The sequence below is a fragment of the Eubalaena glacialis genome, chromosome 19 (genome assembly GCF_028564815.1).
Source record: "Eubalaena glacialis isolate mEubGla1 chromosome 19, mEubGla1.1.hap2.+ XY, whole genome shotgun sequence".
Classification (NCBI taxonomy): domain Eukaryota; kingdom Metazoa; phylum Chordata; class Mammalia; order Artiodactyla; family Balaenidae; genus Eubalaena; species Eubalaena glacialis.
In genome coordinates, this window is record NC_083734.1 from 39,535,621 (window position 1) to 39,559,224 (window position 23,604).

General features: G+C 48.7%; 3 protein-coding genes across 6 annotated transcripts; 1 reads left to right on the forward strand and 2 right to left on the reverse strand.

The window, feature by feature from the left end:
• Positions 1 to 781: 781 nt before the first annotated feature.
• Positions 782 to 5,736, reverse strand: MRPL27 (mitochondrial ribosomal protein L27). 2 transcript variants are annotated; one of them, XM_061175977.1, is made up of 4 exons: positions 5,678 to 5,736; positions 3,447 to 3,578; positions 2,965 to 3,032; positions 782 to 1,194 (listed from the first exon to the last, which is right to left on the reverse strand). In XM_061175977.1, the coding sequence occupies exons 1-4, from the start codon at positions 5,715 to 5,717 to the stop codon at positions 988 to 990; spliced, it is 447 nt and encodes a 148-aa protein (XP_061031960.1). In that variant the 5' UTR covers positions 5,718 to 5,736; the 3' UTR covers positions 782 to 987. The 2 variants fall into 2 exon arrangements, with proteins under 2 accessions (XP_061031960.1, XP_061031959.1); XM_061175976.1 differs by having other exon boundaries at positions 5,600 to 5,717.
• A 51-nt stretch (positions 5,737 to 5,787) lies between these two features.
• Positions 5,788 to 12,089, forward strand: EME1 (essential meiotic structure-specific endonuclease 1). 3 transcript variants are annotated; one of them, XM_061174904.1, is made up of 9 exons: positions 5,788 to 5,821; positions 6,861 to 7,672; positions 7,756 to 7,883; positions 9,076 to 9,165; positions 9,257 to 9,378; positions 9,582 to 9,708; positions 9,947 to 10,062; positions 10,855 to 11,044; positions 11,291 to 12,089. In XM_061174904.1, exons 2-9 carry the CDS (start codon positions 6,886 to 6,888, stop codon positions 11,465 to 11,467), a joined length of 1,737 nt encoding a protein of 578 aa, XP_061030887.1. In that variant the 5' UTR covers positions 5,788 to 5,821; positions 6,861 to 6,885; the 3' UTR covers positions 11,468 to 12,089. The 3 variants fall into 3 exon arrangements, with proteins under 3 accessions (XP_061030887.1, XP_061030888.1, XP_061030889.1); XM_061174905.1 differs by having other exon boundaries at positions 11,340 to 11,450; XM_061174906.1 differs by lacking the exons at positions 10,855 to 11,044; positions 11,291 to 12,089 and adding an exon at positions 10,668 to 10,836.
• Positions 11,758 to 23,459, reverse strand: LRRC59 (leucine rich repeat containing 59). Its single transcript, XM_061174907.1, has 7 exons — positions 23,265 to 23,459; positions 21,110 to 21,169; positions 20,630 to 20,788; positions 20,294 to 20,398; positions 17,457 to 17,529; positions 15,198 to 15,371; positions 11,758 to 13,752 (listed from the first exon to the last, which is right to left on the reverse strand). Exons 1-7 carry the CDS (start codon positions 23,367 to 23,369, stop codon positions 13,508 to 13,510), a joined length of 921 nt encoding a protein of 306 aa, XP_061030890.1. The 5' UTR covers positions 23,370 to 23,459; the 3' UTR covers positions 11,758 to 13,507.
• Positions 23,460 to 23,604: the final 145 nt, after the last annotated feature.

Consider the following 23,604-nt stretch of genomic DNA (forward strand, 5'->3'; position numbering starts at 1 on the left):
CTTTCAGGGCAAAGAAGAGTGCTTGGGAGGAAGGCACTAACTCTGCAAGCCCTCTCTGGGGCTGCAGCCAGCATCGCCTACCTCCAACAGCCAGGACGTCTGTCCACCCCTGCTGAGACTTCCTTCCTCACCCTTGCACTCGAAGCCAAGCTTCTAAAGGTCTTGGGTTGACAATGAAGGCCTGACCCCAGCCCACTCTAGGCCCAGACTGAGTACTCCTAAAGCCAGATTCTTTGCTGCAGTTTACGGTTTGAGATAAACCAAGAATCAGGAAAGAATGCGAGCTAGGTGTCTCTCTGGGTAACAGGAAGAAGCCCATCTGTCACCCATTCTGCCTCATCATTGGAAGGACCCTGGTATTCCAGGCCAGATGGGGCCTCTCTGCTCTGGACCCACAGAGGCAGGAAGGGGTCTGCCATGTGGTCATTTCTGGGGCTGCCGCCCCAGCTCCCTCTGAATGTGGCTCCAGGAGAGGAACATGACCACGCTGGCTTCCTCTATTGGCCCCTTGGTCGCCCCCCGCCCACTCTTCCCCAGCGACTTCTGTGGGATCCAGGAGGGGAAGGAGCGGGAACACCCTCAAGCACAAGCACTCCTCTTCCTTCCTCTTTGGGGGATGGTGCTAAAGGGATCCCCTACTCAAAATGAAGCCCCCTCTTCTCATTTCCTCACTCTGACGGGCCTCTTTCCTGCTTTGAGGCTCCCCCTTGTGTGCACCTGAGAACATGGATAACAGATCAGTAAGCCACTCCATCCCGGTTTGTCCCCAAATAGCAGAGACTCACGACTCCAGCTAACTTTATTTTTGGCCCCAGGTCAGGTCTCCCAAAGGGCTTCCCAGCCAGTCACTTCACAGTCTCCTGCAGTCACCACCAAGCAGACTTCTTCCTTGGGAGGGCTTGTCGTCACTCCAACCCTTGATGACGTCTGGTACCACCCTCTCCTGTCACCTGGGCTCCAGTCTGTCCAAAGGCCTCAACCAGGAGGTCAAAGCATAGCTACCAGTTTGAAGGTGCCCTCAGGCTTGGCAGGAACCACGTGGACAAAAGTCTTGTAGAGCACAGCCCCCTCGGGCAGCCGGGTGACCAGATCCACAGCCTCCGAGTTGCTGGGACTGGGCACGTAGACCTCCTTAGTGTAGCGGACTATCCCCTCCTCCAGAGCATACAGGTACTTCTTCTTCCCCAGCCCCACCTGCAACACACAGACCTGGTCAGCTGGACAGTCAGGGGGCCCATCCCAGGGCTCTAGGATAGACTCTTCACAAGGATTCAGGCCCTGGGGCCAAAGGGGAGGATTCAGAAAGCTCCATCTCAGGTTCCCTTTCCCACTGCTTGGTAATTACTCCATCACAAAGGCGGGAAAAGAAAACTCCAACGGCCAATCCTGGTGGTTACTCAGTCCCTGAGGGCTGATACCCGGACCCATATCTGTGCAGCTGGCCAGAGGCTACGCTGGATAGATGCCCAAACCAGGCCCAGGAAAATGTCTCTAATCACTGCTCCTGGGAGTTTGCTTCACTGACGCTTAACACAACACTAGTTTGATATACATTTTCATCTATATGGTGATCTATAAAGTTTAGGCTCAAAGCTATATGGATAATGCATACGCTAATTAAACAAAATGATATCAGCTAATACTTATGTCACACTTACTGTGTGTAAGCACTGTTCCAAGCCCTATTATATACATTAACTCACTTGATTCTCACCTTGTGAAGTAGGTACTATCGCTAACCCTGATGTTCAGGTGAGAAATATGAGCAAAGAGATTAAATAAACTGTGTATTATATATTTATTTTCTTTTTTTTTTTTAAACTATACATATCATAGCTTTTTTCTTTTACAACTTGAGATTGCATGTGTGGCAATTTTTACCCAGCATTATTCAATATCTCTCTGATTAAAAGAACAGACTGGTTCAAATCCCAGCACTACTACTTACTATTGTGTGATCTGGGCAAGTTAATCTACTTCATTGTATCTCACTTTTTTCATCTGCAAAATGGAGATAAATTTTAACTATTTTATAGGGTCATCTTGAGGATTAAATGAGTTAATAATCAGAAAGAGCTTAGAATACTGCCCAGGTCACAACATATTAGCTTTTATTATTGTTGTCATTATTTTATTGTCTGAAGAATTAACACAGCCACATATTGAATGTCTCGAGTTCTAAAAAAAATAAAGCTACTACACATACAATCAACTCACATACAAATTAGCATTTTTGAAATAATTATAGGTTACTATCAGTCTTTCTGTGCCTACTAAAATTGCCAAAAAAGAGGTAAGAAGGCAGGAGGAAATTGATTACAGAGGAAACTAAACTAATATTTTAAATAATGTAAAGAATATAGTATAGATCTGTGTTAAAGAACTTTCCTACCTCAGCAAGTAATACCAACTTGCTGAAACTGAAATTCCTGCCTGATATGGACCTAATTTCTGGCCCACAAACTAAATTCTATTTTATTAAATTCAAGTTATCTTTCAGTCATCTAATAATAACTTTAATCAAAGGAGGAATTCTTAAAAATAAGAAAACAATGAATAAACTGAAATTAGTTTCCCAAGATTAAAAAAATATCTTAAATCACTAGAAATATCCTCTTCCAAGAAATGGGGGTTAGAGAGGAGACCCCAGAGAACCAAGCTAATGCTATTACCAAAGCAAAAAAGTGATTTGGGAGTCAAGCAGACCTGGTTCAAATCCCAGCTCTGTCACTACCCACCGCCCCCCCTTCTAAGTTTCTGGCATCCTACCTGTAAAGCAGAGATGACACCTACCTACCCTAGGGATGGGGGTAAGGATGAAATGAGATAATGCAGGCCCAGGAATCAGCATGACACTTGGCATTTGGTAAGCACCCAATAATTGCAACTGTTATAATTACTATGCTCAGGAGCATGGAGAGATGAAGAAAAAATGGGGGGGTGGGGGGACACAGAGCAACTCACATGGGCACCTGGGTGCCAGCGGAAGTGGCGCTGAGTCGCAAGGATGTTGCCAGCGTGAACATAGTGACCTAGAAGAGAAGTCCATATGTGTGCTACCTTTGGGCCCCCACGATGAGGCAACACAGCGAACTGCTAAGAAACCATGGCAGCCCTCGCTTTCCTGGCCCAAATGCTACACACCAACCTCTAAGCCTGCCCCTGGATAAGACCAACTCCCAGTCTGACACAAGCAGCCCCCTGTCCCCCACCCGGCAGCCTCCTCTGCAGTCGCATGGCCAAGGTTCCCACCTATCTGCTCTTCCTCAGCCCCTCCACCCCGCCTAAGGTCTTATCTGTTTCTTTAATTTGGAACTGAATGTTCTGGTGAGTAAAATGGAGAGTACAGGACAGGGCACTTGTGTGGTTTGCCCGCTCTTCAAAGGAATGCCGGTACAGCAGGGTAGGGTGCTAAGTGGAAAGTGGAAGCCAGGCCACACCCTTACCCTCCATTCTCTTGATGCCAAAGCGTTTGCCTGGTGACTTTCCACCGAGGTTCTTAGAGCTGCCACCTGTCTTTTTGGATGCATATCTGACGGCAAGAGCTGTAGCCTGAGGGGGGCTCAGCAGGGCTGTAACTGCAGAGAGAACAGAAATGTTGTTCAAACAGAGCAGCTCCCCATCAGACTCTTTCTCTGCCTCAGGGGGTCATTTGCTAAGCTGAGAGGTGGCAGGGGGGCAGTGTCAGGGGAGGTGAGGAAGATGTGTGAGCAGAAATGCCACTTGACTTTGTGGGTTTTCAGGGAGTGTCTGAGGTCCTTGGCCTTCCCCCACGACAGGGGATAAGTCATTCTTGTATTGTCCATGGTGTAAGCACTACATGAGCTGTCTGTGTGTGGCCTAGGGTTGAGGGGAGGGAGTAAAATATTAATGGAAAAAAAAATAAACACCATGTGCCCTTGGTCCTGACACATCCAGTCCTATTGAAGAGAAACAAAAGCACAGAAACAGAAGCCAGCAAGAGGACACCACAGAGCTGCCTGTTTCAGCCTCACTCACCATTATGCCCTCAAGGCTCAATGTACTGTGGAGGGGCCAGACCGCAGAGCCCAGCAACAGGACACCCAGAGAGAGGCTCCTGCTTTGACCTCACCCACCACTTTCTTAGCCATCACCCATCCACTGCACATCAGATACTTGTAAACAAAAAGGGCAGCCTCTGTGAGGGTGACTCCCACAGGCTCCTGTCCATTTCAGAAGGCTGGACCCTTTCTTTGTTCGGCAAGTCCATCAAGCACAGGTCCAACCAAGAAGACTGACACCCTGCCCTTGTTAATCTGACCTCTCCATACTCATTCCAAAGTGCTCAATGGCATTTATTTTAAAAAGGAAAGTGAACTAAAATTCATACTGACCAGGATGGAAGCCCTGTGCTATATGACAAGCCCAGGAATGGCAGTCCCGGCATTCAGGTCTCCAGATACAGCTATGGTTAATCAGGGTCATGCCAGAGTCTTTAGAGAAGGCTTGTGGGTCCTGGAGTCTATAAGTTCAGAGTTCCTAAAACCTAGGTTTCTGAAGTTTTAATGAGAACAGAGACTAGCTGGGGCAAAGGACCAGAGATAAGGACTTAGAGAGACAACATGTTAAATGGCCAGCACCAGGATCTACCCACCTTTAAACACCTATTCATTTATTCACTCAATTTCAGGAACTGGACTTTGCTTTACCTAACCTATCTCACTCACGAATCTCTGCCCTTCACCCTATTCCCCATCCTCCTCAAAGTAAATGATGCTACCACTTACACAGTTGCTCAGGCAGAAATCAAAGAGTCACTGCAGATTCCTTCCCTTTGCTGATCTCACATATCCAGTTCACCAGCAAGCTCTGTGGATCCTATTTCCAAAATGGATTTCAAATCCACCCATTTCCCTCCAAGTTCACTGACACTAACACCCTGACTAAATCATCTCTCCTCAGGGCTACTATTACTGCTTCCCGTCTGGTTTCCTCATTTCCACTCCTACTCCCTTTAAATTCACATAAGAGCAATAGTTTGCTTCTCAAAATGGAAAACTGGGTCAAGTCATTCTCTTGTCCCTCACTCTCTTACAAAGCCAGGCCTCCTGTCATCCTTTAGGTCTTAACTTACATGTTACCTCCTCAGAGGGCTTCCCTGACCACCCAACCTAAAAAAAAGACACAGACACATTTTTCCCTTTCTGTCACAGTAGTTGCAACAATTCACAACTATTTTATTTACGTGCTTATGTACTGGCTTATCTATTAGAAGTAACCGTCGTGGGGGTAGAGACTATGTCTTCATCTTCTCTGCTGAGATCCTCAACACCTACCACAGTGTCTGGCACAAAGACCTCAATCTGCTGAATGAATAGATTAACTTTTTGAGCGCCTATGTGCCAAAAGCAGTAACCCATTTTTGTAGATAATGGGATCCAAACAAACCTAGACAGGGGAAGCGGAGAACCGTCACCCACCCCTAGGGAAGCTGTATTTGCACGCCTGGCAGGGAAAGGTCACGTGCTCCGCGCCCTAGGTGTCACACGACCAGCGACTACCGCCCCTCAAACCTCGTGGGCCCCACACACTCCCCCCAGTCCCCTCCCGCCCGCAGGGTCATCCGTGGGGGAACGACCTCCAAGCCCCCAGATCCCTGCAAGGTCTCCACTCCGCCTCCACCCCTCGCCCGGCGAGTGCCACGGCGTCCGTTTACCAGCTGTCCGCGTCCTCAGCGCCAGCACCGCTAACGCCATGTTGGCCTCACACTCGCTTCCGGTCTGAGAAATCTGCTTCCGCTACCGGAGATCTATTTCCGGGTCCTGCGTGGCGGATGAAAGAGTGACGCGAGAAGTTACTGGTGAGCGCTGCCGGGCGGGCGGACGGGGTAGGGCCTTCTTCCTGAGCTCAGCTCCGCAGAGGCTTGGTGGCCGGGGCGTTCGGCGCTTCTGCCGCGGTGTGTGAGCGAGCCGCCCGCCCTGGTGTCGGCGGGAGAGGCTTGGAGCCCGCTCAGCAGGGGCCCGCTTGTCCGACCCCCGCATTTTGCCAGAATCTACCGAGGCCCGTGCAGGGACAGGGATGCGGTCTCTCCCTAGTCGTTCAGCTTACTTTACTGAGCTCTGTAGATGCATGATTTTTTTTTTAAAAAACTTCTTACAATCTTGTAAAGTAGGTAATGTTACTATCCCTATTTTACTAAAAAAGAAAGCGAGGCCCAGAGAGGTTACATGGCTCATCTTGGGTCACACCTATAGAGTTAGTGAATATTTGTTCAAAGAATGACTCTTGTGCACGACCCAGCAATTGGCAATCCTAGGTCTGTCTGCAAGAGAATTGAAAACATCCCCACAAAAACTAGGACATGAATGTTCATGGCAGCATTATTCATTCAAAATGGCCAAAAATGGAATCAAACAGAATGTCCACCAAATGATGAATGGACAAACAAAATGTGGCGTATCTATACAGTGAGGTGTTATTCAATCATAAAAAGCAATGAAGTACTGACACATGCTACAACATAAATGAACCTTGAAAATATTATGCTGAGAAGCCAGTCACAAAAGTTCACATACTCAGTTAAAAAAGAGTGACTCTTGGTATCTCCATTTTACATGCAGAGATCAGCAAAGAGGTTGTGTTGAGTCTTGTTCGTACCTCATTAACATTTTTTAATAGTAACCTCCACTTTGTTTATACCTCACCTGGACCTAGAAAGGATTTGAGAAGGTTTCCTGTTAGACTACAGACATAGCTGTTCTGAGTTCCAGATTGACCGTGTTGGGACCATATCCTATTTCTCTGTGTATCATTTATTTCCTTAAAGCTTGGCCACAGAACACATCAAGTGGACTGAATTCAGTGCTACAGTCTGTGTCTCATGTCTCTTTTCTTTTTAGGGAATTAATCTGATAGCACATATTGATGGCTGTAGAGAAGTCATCACTCTCACTGGATTCCAGTGAGAGTGACTCTGAGGAGTTGCCAACATTTGCCTTTCTGAAGAAGGAACCGTCTTCAACAAAGAGGAGGCAGCCTCAGAAGGAGGAGAAGATTGTAGTGGTTGACACCTCAGATTCTGAGGCCTCCTGTCCTCCATCACAAAAACTGAAAGATCCACCACCTGTTCCAGAGGCAGCTGAAACTGTCCCACAAACAGAGCCAGTCAGGGTGCTAAGCAGTGGAAGTGAGGATGAGGAAGAATTTGTTCCCCTGGCTGAGAGACTTACTTGTAAGTTTTTGACCCACAAGCAGCTGAGCCCTGAGGATTCCAGCTCCCCAGTTAAAAGGGTTTTAGATCATCAAAATAATGAAGGAGCATCACGTGACTGGCAAAACCAGCCCTTTACAAAGATCCGTGATATTCCTCTCTGTGACACCTCAGAGAGGCATGCATCAAATAACAAGGACCCTATGGTAGACAGTCCATGCCATCAGCTGCCAGCCTACCAAACTACCTGCTCTGTCCAGAGCAACAGCTTGACAGTAACTAAAACAAATGCTGAGGTACCCCCACCTCAGAAGAGAACCAAGCATAATCAGAAGGTCCGGAAGAGAGGCTCACAGGGATGCCAGCAGCGGGGACAAGCAAGCCAAAAGGAAAGCACCCAGAGGCAACAGGAAAGGAAGAAGAAGGCAGCCCTGGTTAACAGGCTGAAAGCTCAGAGGCCAGAGGAGTGCTTAAAGCATATCGCTGTGCTGCTGGATCCAGGTCCTGCAGGCATCTTTCTTTACCTCATGCTGGGTGAACTGCTTTCTGGGCCCCACTGACAGCCCCTTTCCCATCTGTTGCAGTGCTCCTACAGATGGAAGGTGGGGGCCAGCTCCTCGGAGCACTACAGTCCATGGAGTGCTGCTGTGTGATTGAGGCGCCGGCCGTGCCTTGCAGCATCACGTGGAGGAGAAGGGCTGGGTCCACTGAGGTAGGGGTTTTCTGGCTGCTGTCTCTGCTCCTTAGAGTTACAGGATAAATATGCTTTTACTCTAAAGGATATATTATCAGTCAAGGCTCCAGCAGGAAAGCAGGTAGCACACTCAGCTTAGTATAATTTGAGGAGGATTTAATAAGGGGGCTGTTTTCCAAGGTGTGGGCAGGGTGCAAGGAAACTACAAGGGACAGCACAGTACCTCAGGATAATAACAGCTTTAACTTGGTTTCTCCACCTCGGGTACTGCTGCCATTTTGGACTGGTTAAGTCCCTGTTGTGCTGGGCTGTCCTGTGCCTTGTAGGATGTTTAGCATCTACCTGGTAGATGCCAATAGTACCTGTCCCAGTTGTGGCAATTGAAAATGTCTCCAGATATTGCCAAACGTCCCTCGGTGGGGGAAATTGCCCGTTTCTGTCGCAGTTATCCTATAAGGAAGAAATTCTTATCCCCACATCACAGGTGGGGAAACTGAGGCCCTGAGAAGTTGAAAGCCTTGTTAAGGATCACAGCTGAGTAGTGGCTGGGGGGTGGGAGGGACTAGAACCCAGAGCTCCTCCCACCTGTGCTTTGCAATATTATGGGTCTTGGCTTTTGCTTATAGGGACCTAATCAGAAAACTCCGCACAAGTCCTGCTCACGGTTACTCTGTAATACTGTACTGCTGTAGGATTGTGGACCGTGACGCGGCCTTGGCTTTGTTTGATTATGCCCTAGTATGGCGAAGAAGAGGTGCTCTCACAGACTGAAGTTTCCTTGGTGATTCTTACCTTTGTCACACAAAACCTGTGTAAGGGCCACTCAGCTTAGCATCTACCCTCAAAGCCCAAGTTACTTATTTGTTCCAAATCCTTTGGAAGAGTTTCCTTTGCTCCATTCCCCTATTCAGAATGCATAGAAATATTGGCAGTTAACTTCTCCGTCCGTTTCAACTCACTGATGCTCCTTTCTTATTCACTGCCTCAGAGGTGCAGTACACCGAGGTTGAACAGTTGAGGACTGGGAAGGACAGGATTATGGGTTACTATTTCTTGCCACCATGACTGCATTCCAGAAGAAAAAGGATAATGCAAAGTGGACTAGGCTGATGGGGATGAAGTCATTCACCCGGAAGGCCTGGGTCTCTCTCGCAGGTGCTAAGCACCTGCTGACCTGCCTCCCTCTGCTGGGTTCCGCACCCTTTGACAGGATGGAGAGGAGGGCTGGGTGGAGGAGCCGACGATTCTGGTGCTGCTCCTGGCAGAGGCGTTTGTGTCCATGATCTACAACTTCAAGCAGGTGGGCACAGCCAGAGGGGTAGGCGCTGAGGCTGGGACAGAGGGCTGACTGCAGGGAGCAGGCATTCATGCATTTCTGCCCCTTCACGCAGGGAAGTCTGGGCAGCACCGAGGAAGGGAAGGAAACGCTTCGGAGCTTTGTAACTGACATCACAGCAAGGACAGCTGGGAAAGCTCTGTCACTGGTGATTGTGGATCTGGAGAAATGCTTCAGGTTTGGATTTGTCCTCGAGACTTAGCATTAAAAGGGGCAGCTCTTAGGCCAACAGGGGTGAATTTATTCATCCCAGATCTGGGTCCCTCTGCAAAATAGCATCCCTCCTAGCCCTGTGGGACTCTCTGGTCCAGTCTTCTCACACCTCTTCTGCCCGAGCTCGGCCTGGAGCTGCCGCTCTTTGATTTCCTCCCCTGCTCCAGTGCTCCGAATCCTCTAAGGAGAAGGAAACAGGGAGTGGCAAATGGAGAACAGGTCAAGGAGAAGAAGAAGCAGAGACAACCGGAGGCCAACACAGCGGCTGTGGTGACCAGGGTAGACATGGAAGAGGTAAGAACTTCTGTTGCCTGAGTCATCGTGGGTGCCCACTCTCATCTAACCCGATTCACCATTGATAAAGAGTAAAATGCCTGCTGGACACTACTTTCTACCTTGGTACTAAGTAGGAGAGAAGGGGCCAAACGGGGAGCCAAGGGGCTGGGGTGCAGCTTCAGTGAACAGTGAGAGGAGAACAGTTTCAAACTAGCCTCTGCATACCCTTCCAGTGCATCTGCTTTGGGGTTTCTAGGCATTGGTAGATCTGCAGCTACACACAGAAGCCCAGGCTCGAATTGTGCAGAGCTGGAAAGAGCTGGCTGACTTGGCGTGCACATTCACAAAGGCTGTGGCTGAGGCGCCCTTCAAGTGAGTGCCCCTGTCAAGTCCTGGCTCGGTTGCTTGGCCTTGTCTTTTACAGTGATTCTGGTACCCAAAGAAGATGTCCCTTTCCCCTAAACTCTGCTGCTAGTCTGTTGTCACTCAAGTTTGAGGCAGAAGGAGTTGACCTAACCCTGGGAATTCTTGGAAAGAGCCCCCAAGCTCAGTCCCTTTAAAATGTTCTCCTGTAGCTTATGTGTAAGTTTGTGTTCTGCAGGTTGGTACTGGGTTATCAGTGGGCCAACTTACCAGAATTCATTGCAGGTCAGGTCACAATGAAACAAGCTCTTGTGAAACAATTTTTTAGCCTACTTAGCTCAAGCGCTGTTCATAGTCAGAATTTAAAATCAGTGATTCCTCAGAGACAATCCAGTCCAAGTCCCTCATTTTATACCTGAGGGAACTGAGGCCTAAAGAGACCGACTTGTCAAAGTTCCTAGCAAATCAGAAGAACCAGAACTAGACTCCAAATTGCCTGATACCCAGTGCTCTGCGCTAACCTCCATGCACACTGCCTCCCCGATCAAGACACCCCAATCTCATTGCAAGCAAGAGTCTCATACTTTTCTGTTAACTTCTTTTTTGATGAAAAGGAATAGATGTCGTTTTTACGGGAATCGGCAACTAGCACTGCTAGGGGACAGAAGGAGCATTCAAATTGGCCAGGTAGAACATCATGCCCACCTCTTCCGATGTCAGTGGAGGGTTTTTAAGTTCTAGTTAAGGGGACAGGTGCAGCACAGTAACACACGACTCGCAGCTCAACTGTGCTGTTTGCAGGAAGCTCCGAGATCAAGCTAGTTTCTCCTTCTGCCTGGAGAGTGACTGGGCTGGAGGGGCAAAGGTGGACCGCTCTGGCAGGGGGCTTGCAGTGGTCTGGAGGAGACAGATTCAGCAGCTGAACCGAGTCAGCCTGGAAATGGCCAGTGCCGTTGTGGACGCCTACCCCTCCCCACAGCTCCTGATCCAGGTATGCCGTTCCAGGGGTCACTGCCCAGTGCACTGTGGCCTTAGTGGACTCCCAGTTTCCATGGACAGCACTGGTGAGGGCCCAGGAATGCCTTGTAAGTCAACAGTGCGGGTCTGAGATCAGAGTCAACACTGACCAGGGAGGGAGGACGGTTCTCATCCCTCAACCCAAGCTTCCCGTCCCTTATTCACAGATGAGGAATGACCGTGGGTGGTATGGTATTAACAGGTCATTTACCACTTTCAGGCTTATAAGCGGTGTTTTTCTGAGCAAGAACGCCAGAATTTGCTTGCAGACATACAGGTGCGCCGTGGGGAAGGTGTGACAGCCACCTCCCGCCGTCTTGGACCAGAGCTCTCCAGGCGTATCTACCTTCAGATGACAGCTTTGCAGCCAGATCTCTCTTTAGACGGTGCAGACTGATGCCAGCCCTCAGGGACAGGGATGAAAAGCTGATTTCCACCCCAGCCCCCCGACCTCAGAGCATGACTACAGTGCAGGGATTAGAAGCACCTCCTGCAGCACAAGCCTGGGTCCTGCCCACAACAGGCTTTCCTGGGTGTCGCTGTTTGCGATAATGTCCCTACCTGTCAACATGGGGCAGAGGCTGAGATGCTCACATTTGCCTTCCTCTCCTAGCAAGTCAACTGCCACGTACAAACCACCCCGACCCCTGCCCCAGCCAGCCCTCAAAATACAAAGGAACAAAGACAGACCACTCAGACACATATTTAATAATTGTAAAAATCCAAAAGAACCTCAGCGTCAAATCTCGAGGTCACAAGTGAACTGCCCTCGGCGGGTTGCTTGACAAGGCTGGATGTGCTCCTGCCTTCCTCCCATCCACTGAAGCTGCCTCAAGCAGCCAAGGAACGGGGGGAGGTCTGATCACTATGCTGACTTCTGTATTCTCTTAATCTCATTTTATGTACTATGTGTTTAGTTTCAATAAAGCATTTGTACCAATGGCTCTGGAGCTTGGAGGAAGACTAAAGGAATGTGTAGTGATTCTGAGTAAGGTGTGGGCCCACGCAGCAGAGCTCTCCCTGAGGGAGAAAAGAACAAGTCTTTTCTTCCACTATCAGGGCGGTCACAAGTGTCAGTCTTATCCATGGGCCACTAGTGCTGAAAAGATGGACTCCACTCTGTCTCTGAACATGGCAGGTTCTTGCTCTCCCTGGGGAGAGGCAAGGAACTTTCAATCGGGAGTCTTCTGTGAATGAGCACCGTGACGGCCATTTCTGATCCCTTCATCCAACTGTTGTGAAAGGAGGCAAAGGAGGCCACAGAGCAAGAAAATGCTGAGTCTGGCAGACAAGAGAATGGACAGTTCTGCCTTTATTCATGCTAGTCGTTAATGTACCACTTTTAAACTCCATGATGCTACTTATTTCCCTTCATTGTGTAGGTGTAGTTATGTCTAGAATCAATTCTAAACCTCAGTCTCTTATGAAGCTTTAGTTTTCAGGTTGCCTATGAGGTATTTAGTCACACCGATTACGTAAGAGAGCTGTCACAGACAATGTGGCTTTGCAAGGGTCCACCTTCTTGTTTATTGGCAGTCGGAATTAATGCTATCAAATTGACGCAAGGAGCCTGGACCGTCCCCATTTTATAGAAGCCACATAAATTGCCGCAGGACTCTACAAGAGCTGCCCAAGACCCTCATGGCTATGCGATTTCTATTTGTGGGTCATGAATCTGTTTCCCATGAAAGATTCTATACTCCAGCCAAGAGACAATTCTGGTGTAAGTTTTGTTCTCTCAGTACATCATAAAGGAGGCAAAATGATGGAAAGAAAGGATACCAGCGTGGGAATCCAGTTCTGCCTCAAACCAGCTAGGAGACCATAGGCAAGTCATGGAAGGCCTCAGTTTCCCTGTCTACAAGTGTTACATTGGACTGGATGGTCTGGAAGTCCTGTCGCAGCCTGAGATTTTGTATGACTGTTAAAATATCTGAATGTCTGAGGTCCTTAAAAAATAGGTATGCCCCTCCCCCCCCAATTTAGACTAGATTTGCTGAGTATGGTGTTCCCCTAGTCCCCACTAACACACTGCCTCCTGATCTGCCCTGGCTCCCCAGGGAGGAATGAAAGAAAGGGTTTGTGACATACAAAAGTATAAATGTAGTGACAGCTGACCTTTAGTAGAAATGACTCTTGCCTTTATACAGCTTCGTATAACAACTAGAAAAGGCTATGTTTTTTCCTCTCCCCACCCCAAGCCTATTCTTTTAAGCATGCAGGTAACTGGCCCCACCTCCTATTTCTCCTTATTCCACCAGGGAACCCTGACTAAGGAACAAAGAAGTCTTACAAAGAGGAGGTCTCAAGTACCAAATGGCAGCCATGTGATGATGGCAGGTAGGTCTGACACTAAAAAGAGGTTGTGTCCAACAGAACCCAATTCCATAGGAATCCAAGCTCCAAGGCTGGGAGGCAGCAGGCGTGGAGGACAAGCTCACTGCTGAGAATCGGTCTGCAGGACCCACCGGAGGATGTCGTGGCTGCGCAGGCCCCGGAGCGCGCTGTCGTAGATGGTGTTCACGCTGGTGCAGAGGGGCTGCTGCTGCAGCTCCGTCACCCGACAGGCGACCAGCCCACCAGCCACACACAGCAGCAGCAGCAGCAGCAGCCTCAGCACAGCCCAGGAGCGAGTGTGTTTCCGGGGAGGTGGCTTCCGGGGCCGAGAGCCGGACTTAGATTCTGGAGGGACAAAGTCACAGTAGGCAAAAAGTCCAGTCAGTTTAAGGACGCACACTCTGCAGTCGATGCTAGTCTCCATGCACGTCCACTTACACCCCTCTGCTCTGATGAAGACTCCCCCGGCCCTGAGGAGAACACATTTTCTAGAACATCTGAGCTCTTAAAAAACTTTGCTATGCAGAGATTGAAACATGAACTCTTTCTCCCTTGGATCTCAGGGAGTAGATTCAAAACTGGATCTCATTCTGGATGTTTCACTTAGCACACAGTCCCCAGGGTCCTAAGTTCTCCATAACATGCTGATGATCTGGGCCCCTTAGAACCAAGGGGAGGGGCTCATCAGGAGGCATCAAGCGTGGGTAGAGTGCTGCCCATTTGGGGAAACAGGTTCAAAATTTATGAATATTGTTAATGTTTTTATTATAAGATAAACAGAAAGCCTGGAAGAAAGTATACCATATTGGTAACAGTGATTACTGCTGGGAACAGGGGATTACAGGTGATTGCCATTTTCCGATATATATAAAGAAATTGTCTGCAGTGAATATAATTATTGAAGAAAAAAAATGGTTTTGAGATTTTTAGACAAATTTTTAAAAAACCTGAGTGAACACCCACATTCCAAGAACTACATGATCCTGTCATAGGTTTTTCTCACTTAATCCTATCACTAATCTGTAAGGAGGTATGATCCTCATTTATACAAGGGAACAGAAAGGTGGTGAGGTTGGGCGACTTGCTCAAGGCTAGCGGGGGCAAGCAGGGACAGGCCCTGCAGGCCTCCCTCCCCACAGAGCTTCCCTGCTCAGGTTCCTCTCCCTCAGGTGTCCCTTTTGGCCCAGAGGATATACGGTCCTCCCTTATATATGGAGCCACATTGCTACACAAATCCAACGGGACATATTCAGGCAAAACACTAACGTGTTTTATATACGACATGGCTCCACGAATGCAGGCCAAGTGATTCCCCCGGTGTTCACCAAACAGAGTGATCGGGTCCAACCGGGAAAGAAAATCACAGGCAGTGCTGGCACCACTGAGACGGCACCACACACTCAAAAGCTCAGTCCACTTCCTGGATGACATCAGGGACTTTTAAGAGTAATGTGACCATATGCAATCTTCACCTTTCTGGGTGATTTTAGAATCTAACCCTTACAAAAAGTGCAACTCCCTGTTCTGGAAATGTCCTAAGCTACATCTGACCCAAATACCTGCACATAAGCATGTGACACTGGGGAAACAAACCATTCGGGGTAGTAGGAGGGTCCCCATTCCCCGTAAGTGGACCCTCTGAGTTACTCCCAGGCCTTAGAGTATACTGTACCTGACAAGGTCTGCAAGCTTGTTTGCTTGCTCACTCACTCACTCAGCCATGCCTGGAAACCTAAGCCATCTCCCCACCACACCCCTCCTGGAACCCTGCAACTGAGAGAAAAACCTACTCGGGGCCTGATTTGTTTCCTTCTTAGGTTTCTTCTCCTGCTCCCGCTTGGCTGCTTTGAGGGCGTCATACTCCTTTCTCCGGCGCTCCTTCTCTTCCGCCTTCTCCCGCTTCCGCAGTTCCCGCTCCTGAGCCTCCTTAGCTCGCTGCTTGGCCTCCCACTTCTTCTCGGCCTCTATGAGAAAGTATACCCAAAAGTGGCTTCTCTCCCACAAACCTCCAGTGTGCTTTCTCAAGTGATTAATATGGATTCAGGCTCCCTTCTCTTATGCTGTGGATCACATAAGATACATTAAAAAGCAACAGCTGTCTTTCTGCTCTCTGGGAAGTAAGCCCTCCCTAAAATACAATAAGCTCCTTTCAGGGTTTGCTCAGTGGATTCTTATTAAGGGGTTCCTAGCCACAAGCAGCAGAGATTAGGGTGATATAACAAGGGGGGGCATAAGAAAGGCATGGGTGATGAGTCTGGTGCTCCTTTAGAATTAGGTACTAATTCAGAAGACACAGCCACTGACAGCCTTGCACAACTCAACTATGAGAAGAGGAAACAAGGGAGGTGTTGATTCAATGGGAGTCCCATCTTCCCAAGCTTCGGAAAGGAATGTGGCATGGGGAGGGCAGGAAGAAAAAGGGAGCGCTCAGGTTCAGGGTTAGAGAAGATGGAAATGTTTTCCTGAAAAAACAAGACTACTAGTTTGTCAGAGAGTACTCTAGACTTCAATTCAGGAGTCTATGTAACATTCCGATTTATTCCACAGCTCGAGTATGTTTACATACAGCACCCACCTTACAAATTACTGGTTTCTAAAAATGCATTCCCAAATTATTTGGAAGACTGAAGCACATTTTTCCAAAGCCAGAATGCCACAAATGGTGGTTAAATGTCCTTTTAGGGCTCAAAAGCCTATTTGAACTATCACGTAGCTGAATAGTACTATTCTTATCACTGTAGCTTTCCACTGCTTTGCTACATACAAACAAGCTCCAAGTTCCAGCTGAGCACCAAGAATGCCAAGAACACACTCTGCCCAACCTCAGGAGACCATGTGCCATCCAGAGGCGAAAGCAGCAGTGGTCACAGTAAACATGGGCAGCACAGCGGCCATGCGTGTACAAGGAATGGTCACAACTCAGGGGTTCCAATCTCAGGGGCCGCCTGTAATCAGTACTACACATGTCCCTCTAACCATGGGAGTCCTCCAGCAAGCGGGCTCAGAAGTCAGCCGGCTCGTCAACAGAGCACCTACTGTGTGCCGGGCCTTGTTCCAAGTGCTCGGATATAGCAGTGAAGAAAAGTTAAGCTCTAGTGCCTAAGTCATCTGCTTTCTACAGGAGGAGACAAACAGTAAACAAGTGAACAAACAGTGAAAAAGATAGTGATGTGTTCCATAAAGGAAATAACTGAGGATGTGACAGAGAGTGGCAGGTGGGTTGGCTCTTCTGGTTTGAGTGGTTCTGAAACGGTTAAGGTTAACCTAAGGCAACAGATGAGGACCACACAAAGCCAGTTGGCAGCCAGTACGCAGCCACGTAAAGATCTGAGGGAAAAGGAAACCAACAAAGCCCTTAAGATGAGACAGTTCTTGGTGTGTTCAAGCAACAGCAGAGGATCGTGTGGCTGAGGGTAACTGCACTCTCTCCCTGGTGTGTGGGACGAGGCCGGAGAAGCAGGCCTGGGTCATGGCGGGCCTTGTTGGCCATGTTACTGAGTTTGAATTTCATTCTAAGTTCAGTTGGAAGCCGTGAGAGGGTTTTAAGCAAATAGCGGCAGAACTGATTTGTGTTTTGAAAAGATCTCCCTGGCTGCTGTGTGGAGAGGGCACAAGTATGGAGCCAGGACATGGTGCTAGGAGGTACTGTGGCAGTCCACCAGCTGGAGGCTTGACTGCGGTGGTGGCACTGGAGTTGTCACTGCTGATAGACTAGACATGGGAGTAACAGGAGAAAGCAATCACGGACATCTTCCCAATTTCAGGCTTGAATAACCATAGGGATGGTGATTTCCCATTATGGGGGGACAGCGGAAGGTGCTGAAGGGGATCTGGTTAGGCATGTTTAATTTGAGATACTTATTAACCCTCCAAGCAAACAGAAAGATAAGCAGTTGACTATGACTGTGGGGCTCAGTAGAGAAGCCAGGACTGGAGAGATGCTGCCATCTACCACCACGCTGTTCCCCACTGCTCTGCACGGCTCCTATCCTGGATCCTAGCTCCTCAAGCATCCTAGCTCCTCAAGCATGAGACGGGTGGCCACCTACCTCGGTCTATTTCCAGCCGCCGCTGCCTCTCTCGCTCCTGATCCACCTGCACAGCCTTCATGTGCTGTAACACCTGCAAAGGGAGAGGAGGGTGCTGAACGACTCAGCGCAGTTGTCTTCACTGCGGGGAGTTTCAAAAAAGAGACTGCTCTTTTCAGGAGCCCTGATCACCAGAGGCCCTGGAAGCTGTGCAGAGCTAATGAAGTTAACCTTATCCTGTGTCCTCACTGCACCAACCTTAGCCAGAGAAGAGCCATATAAGCCCAGTTCACTAAAGCTGTCAGGAAAGAAGTCTGTGAAACACAATGCCAACTGGAATCTAAAAAGTCCTGCCATTTACAATCGCTTCATGTAATTCTCCCAGCAACTTTTGTGTTAAACAGGGACAGCACTTCCTCTAAGACACTTTCCTGACCTCTTTTGGCTGCCTCAGGCTCCCCTCCTCCCACTCGTGGGGAGTTTTCTTATCCATCTCAGTCCTAGACTGTAAGCTCCCTAAGGGTTAGGGACTACTGTCCTTAGCTCTGCAGGTGAGCACAGTGCTTAGCTAGTTATAGCACTCAATACAGGTGTGATGAGCAACTGACTGGATGCCCATTGTAAAACTAAGGAAGAAAACCCAGGCTCTGATGTCACATGGCTAGAAAGTAGCACAGCTGAGAGTGTAGGTCTCCTGAGTTCCTAGGCCAGAGCTTGTCCCTCTTGTGTATAGTGCACAGAGGCAGGAGAGCTGTAAGAGAAAGGCATTTTATGTGCTCAATGAACACTGTTGCTTGACTGCATTAATAAGAGAAGAAAACCTCAAGTATTCTAAATGAAGACAGCAAATTGTCTTAATTTTCTGTTTCGCTACTGCACTAGACAACCTGCAGGACAGACATGTATTCAAATGTAATTATTTTACTTCATGGAAGCTTCAGACATGCCCACATCTATCATAAGAGGGACACAGGAGCAGGTCTGCAAAAGCCACTCCCTCCAAGAGCCTGGCTTAAAGCCACAAGGAACCCTGTCCTGAGTAACCCAGGACCTGCACCAGCTGGCACCTCTCCAAAGGAGTCAAGCGTACTAAAAAATGGCTGCTATACAAGGGGCTGCAGGATCTGGAGGAAGGTCAAGCATGATGTGGAGAGGGGGCCCAAGTTCAAAGTCCCTGTCTCACCTTGAACTCTGAATTTTATATAAGCACCAACCATTCAGTTGGCTTTAGGGGGTAAAAACTGGCTAAATAAAGAACCTGGACGTTTAAGAGCCGCCCCTCTTAGCTTGGCTACAATACACCAGGAGTTAGTTACCTGACAACACAGCCCAGTGAGAAATGGGAGAGGCTCTTCTAGAGCCTCTGGAGGGTTGCTTTTGTCTACCTATGCCAGTCCACAGCATGTAGTAAGCACCTGACAATTACTGTTGAACTAACAAATTATTTTTAAAAGGTGCTTTACTATGTGCCAAGCTGATTAGTTACTATGCACCCACAAGGTCAGAACTGACGAGACCTAAACTAACTCCTGGAGACAACTGACCTCCTTCTGACTGGCCCACACCACTCCTGTACGTGCCTAAAGGTGTGCGCAGGAGACAGCTCTGGGCAGTGGTGCCAGAGCATGGCTTCTCACCACATCCCCAACGCACCGTGCTCCCCGGAGCTTTGTCTGGAAAATATCTGTGAATACTAAAGACCTTTACACTCAACGAAAGTTATTTTTGTAGGTCAAAAACTGGAATATCAGCAACTTTGGTTTAATATAGTATTAGTTGAATGAATAAATGGATAAATGAAAGGTGTTGCATACTGAGGGTTTCTCGGGTCAGAGATACAGAAGTAATACCTACTTCCCAGGTTTATGAGGGTTATGAGGTGAAACATGCAAAGCATGCACAACAGAGGAAGAGCAGTCAATGGTAGCTATTGTTAGTCTTCAGAACAGACAACATTCTTAAAGCACCAAGTTTTCAGAACAGGATTCACTGATCACTTGTACTGTTCCCAGCTGAGGGCAAACTGTTGCCTTGGCTTCTTGGATGCACTGATGCTGTGCTTGGTTTCTTGTAACAATGGGTGACACAGATGATGAGACTATCTAAGAAGCCCTGAGCTAATGATAAGAAAAGAAAGGCCATTACTCCCGAGATTCAGAGACCCATCATACACACATTTCGCTTACATTAATCTAGAGTTTAAAGTTAACTCTTTTGTGTTCACAACGCCCCCTAAACATAGCCAAGTAAGTCATCTGGTGCTCAGCTGAAGCAGCAGCCATCTGTTCTAAAGCTGGAGGGAAAAAATGACTGTAGCTAGAGTTTTTGAGAGATGGGTACAGTGCCGTTCTTAAGAAACAATGTAAAGCACCTTCAAGGTTACTGGCAATATTTGCCTTCCATGCTGCCAGTTAGTTCCTTCCTCCTATGTCAGATGACTCAACTGAAATCAAATGCCAGATGTGCCCAGGATGTGTCTGTTTATAGATATAAACTTACAAATACTAACAACACCTTTATCATCAAAATTCAATAACTGTGACTCAGAAAGGCTACAGTGCCTAACCCTCTTGTTCCATATAAACAACTGTCACCAGTGCAGTGTTGGATCATGCAAGGTCCTGGTTTCTAAGAACAGAAGTAGTGCAGTAGAGCAGAAGACAGTATTGTTCTACTGCTTGTAAAGTAAAGAGAGAAACAAAGCTGCCTTTGCCTGACAGTTTCAGAGTAGACATTTTCAGAGACCTTCATGCTTTAAAAGACACAGCTATGGGTGCCCTGGGAGGGGAAAACAAGAGGCGACAGAGGCAAGTCCCAGGGGAATGTGTGAAGGAGCCACTGGGGAGCCTCATGCTTACCTTGTTGGCGCACTGCTTACACTGCTTCTCATCCAAGCAATCCCCTGCCACCTTGGCCAGGACAGGATCCAGGGGGTTATCCTTCAGGTCCAGCCACTTCAGACTCTAAACAGATGGGGCAGAGAGTCTGGTAAGCCCGAGTTCACATAAAGAGCCCCTCAAAGTGGAACGAAACGAGCAGGAAGAAAGCCCTTCTCTGTTCCGGCCGCAGGGAAAGCCGTCTGAGGCTGTGACAACAAGGTGGTGTTCCTGTCGGCCTCTCTCACAGCCGCACGCCCTCAGTCCCCGAGCCCTCTGCCACACCTGGCCATGAAACATTGGGTCATGAATTGTTACCTTGAGCTGAGCAAAGCTGACAGGCAGGGTGACCAGCCTGTTGTTGAGGAGGTCCAGGTGCTGGAGGTTGACCAGGCGGCCGAAATCTGCTGGCAGCTGCCGCAGTTTGTTCTTACTCAGGTCCAGCTTCACCAGGTGTGTGAGGCCACAGAAATCCGACTAGGACCCAAAGAGAGAACACCTTGGCCTTGGGCTCACACACTGTGATGTAACAGTCCAGGAGGCCCCAAGTCAGAGGCACCTATGCGCAAATCCTGACTCTACCTTTTACTAGCTGTTCCAGCTCGAATGAAAATGGAGATAGCAGGCATAGCTCCTGGTGGTGAGCAGTGAGACGTGTGTGCAAAAGGGCTTAGCCCTTTTTAGTGGTAGCCTGCCTGCAGGCCTATCCTGAAATTATGCCTTATGACACAACTCCCCCAGACAGGAAGGAGAAGCATCAGGGCTCTAGAAGGAATCATGCTTGCTTGCCAGTCTTACCGGTAGAGCAGTCAGTTTATTGCAGGACAGATCCAGTATGGTGGCCTTTGGGAGGGCAGCCTAGGAAAGGGAATGAGAACAAAATGTCAGATCAACACATGGAACAATTCAGTGACATCTGCTAATGAAGCATTTTCCACAGAAAGTTCCCATGATTAGAAAAGGCCTTTAACATGGACATATATACACTACCAAATGTAAAATAGCTAGCTAGTGGGAAGCAGCTGCATAGCACAGGGAGATCAACTCGGTGCTTTGTGACCACCTAGAGGGGTGGGATAGGGAGGATGGCAGGGAGATGCAAGAGGGAGGAGATATGGGGATATACGTATAGCTGATCCACTTTGTTATAAAGCAGAAACTAACACACCATTGTAAAGCAATTATACTCCAATAAAGATGTTAAAAAAATTTTTTTCAACAAAGGAAAAAAAAAAGAAAAGGCCTTTAAAAAAAAAAAAAAAGCACTGAAGTATAATGTTCCTGGAGACACAAAAGGAAAAATGAGCCAGTCAACCACAACCTAGAGAAGAATGCAGAGTAGGGATTTGGCTGTGGAACATCCAAGGAAAAAAAACCAGATTCTTAGAAATTCTCCATAGCACTTTTAATATTCTCTCTAGCACTGCTCCTTATTAGGTTTCAGGGCAGGGACTCTGTCTAATATAGCTTTGTGATTTCCATATTCTCCAGTTCAGGGTCTTCCAGGCACTCAATATACCCGTTGGCTGATTCGTAACTGAATGAATGAGTAAATGAGTGAATACAGAGTGAAATCAAGGCCCTCACAACCCAGCTCTGTTTTCCCATGGGGTTTGGGATGGAGAGGCTCAGCAAAACTGACCCTTCCGTTCTCCTTTCCCTCTCCTGAAATGGCCCTGCCTTCTCCACCCACCTTCTCTGCCTAGCTAATTCCTAGTCCTTCAGGGGCAATGCTGCACCAACCGGATGCCTGGAGTAAAAGGTTTCGGACAGAAGTTCTAGGGCCAGGCTGAAACATGGGGCGGGGAAGAAGGCAAATATTCAATTAAGGACACTGGGCCAACGTGGACTTTCCAAATGTCAAAGTCCCAAGCATGAAGTTTGACCACCTAAAGAAGTTTGAGATATCATAGTGGGAAGCACACCGTGGTAATAGTTACATGCATCAACATTTGCTACCTGCCAAGTATTTTACATTACAATCTTATTTAATCCTCCCAGCAACCCTATGCGATGGGAATAATTATCACCATTTTATACATGAGGAAATCTAGGCTTAAAGGATAACTAAGCTTGCCAAGGGCACTCAGCTATTAAGCAATAAAGCTGATATATGAACTGGGAATCCCATTCTAACCTCCATATTACACAGCCAAGGCAGAGAGAAGACTGGGCCAAGTGCCAAACGCAAATATAATTCGTTAAAGGCAGTGAGGAAAGTGCAGGTCATCCAAAGGGAGGCTACTGTGGGGCATGCGGGTGGGGAACCAGGTGGGCAAAGCAGGGATGTACCATCTAACTCCACTTTGGCAACAAACTAGTCTTGTAACGTCCCTGGGGCCTCAGGCTTGTTTCCCCAGTTGGGGGTATGGGAGTAGGCGGGTGGAGGGGTGGGCCATGATGGTGCGGATTCCCACCAGTTTCAGAGTTGGGAAGAGACTTTGCCAACCAAGCAATGAAATTTCACATTCTTCAAGGAAGCACGCCTCAGGGCTGGGGCAGCCAGCTGGGATTTCTGCCTTCCAAGAAAAGCCAGGTCTGGGCCACACCCAGGTCTAACCGGAGGCCTACTTGGACCAAGTCATTCATTCATCTGTTCATTCATTCTCCGAATACACCCAGCAACCGCGCTCCGAGGGCTCCTACTTTGGGTCGGGCAAGGAGCTGAGCGCTGTGAAAGCCCCTGAAATGGGGGGGGAGATTCACTCCGGACCCGTAAAAAGCCCATAGCCAGACAAGCAGCTCCTTCCCATCTTCTGGAACTGTGCCAAAGTGACACGTGTACATCCCAAGAAGAAAAGTGGGGCCGGACGCGGCCTCCCCCGGGGAGTTAGTCCCACTCCCCCCACCTCATTTTAAGCCATGGAGACTGAGGCATGGGAAAGAAGGCGACCAACGCAGGGGCCAGCGCCAGTCGCGGGTGGGCGCCTGGGCCTCGAGGGACTGTACTGACCAACTCCTTGACCGGGACCTCATTCAGGTCGCTGAGGCTCAGATCCAGCTCGTGGCCGTCCAGCTTGTCGCGGAGGTTCCCGCCCTTGCTACCGGCCTTGGTCATGGTGACGCCGGCTGAACGAGTCCCGGCTCCGACGGGCAAGAGAAGGGCTGAGAAGCCGCTCGTCGGCTCAGCGGACTCGCACCCAACCTACAAAGCCTGCGTCCCCGGCCGCCGCAGGTGCGAGACCGCCGCCGTCCGTCCGCCCGCCGGCCGCCCTCTGAGTTCTGTGCCCCGTTCCCACCGGTGCAGCCGCGACGACGACCACTTCCGTGTCCACGTCACCTTCCGCGGCCAC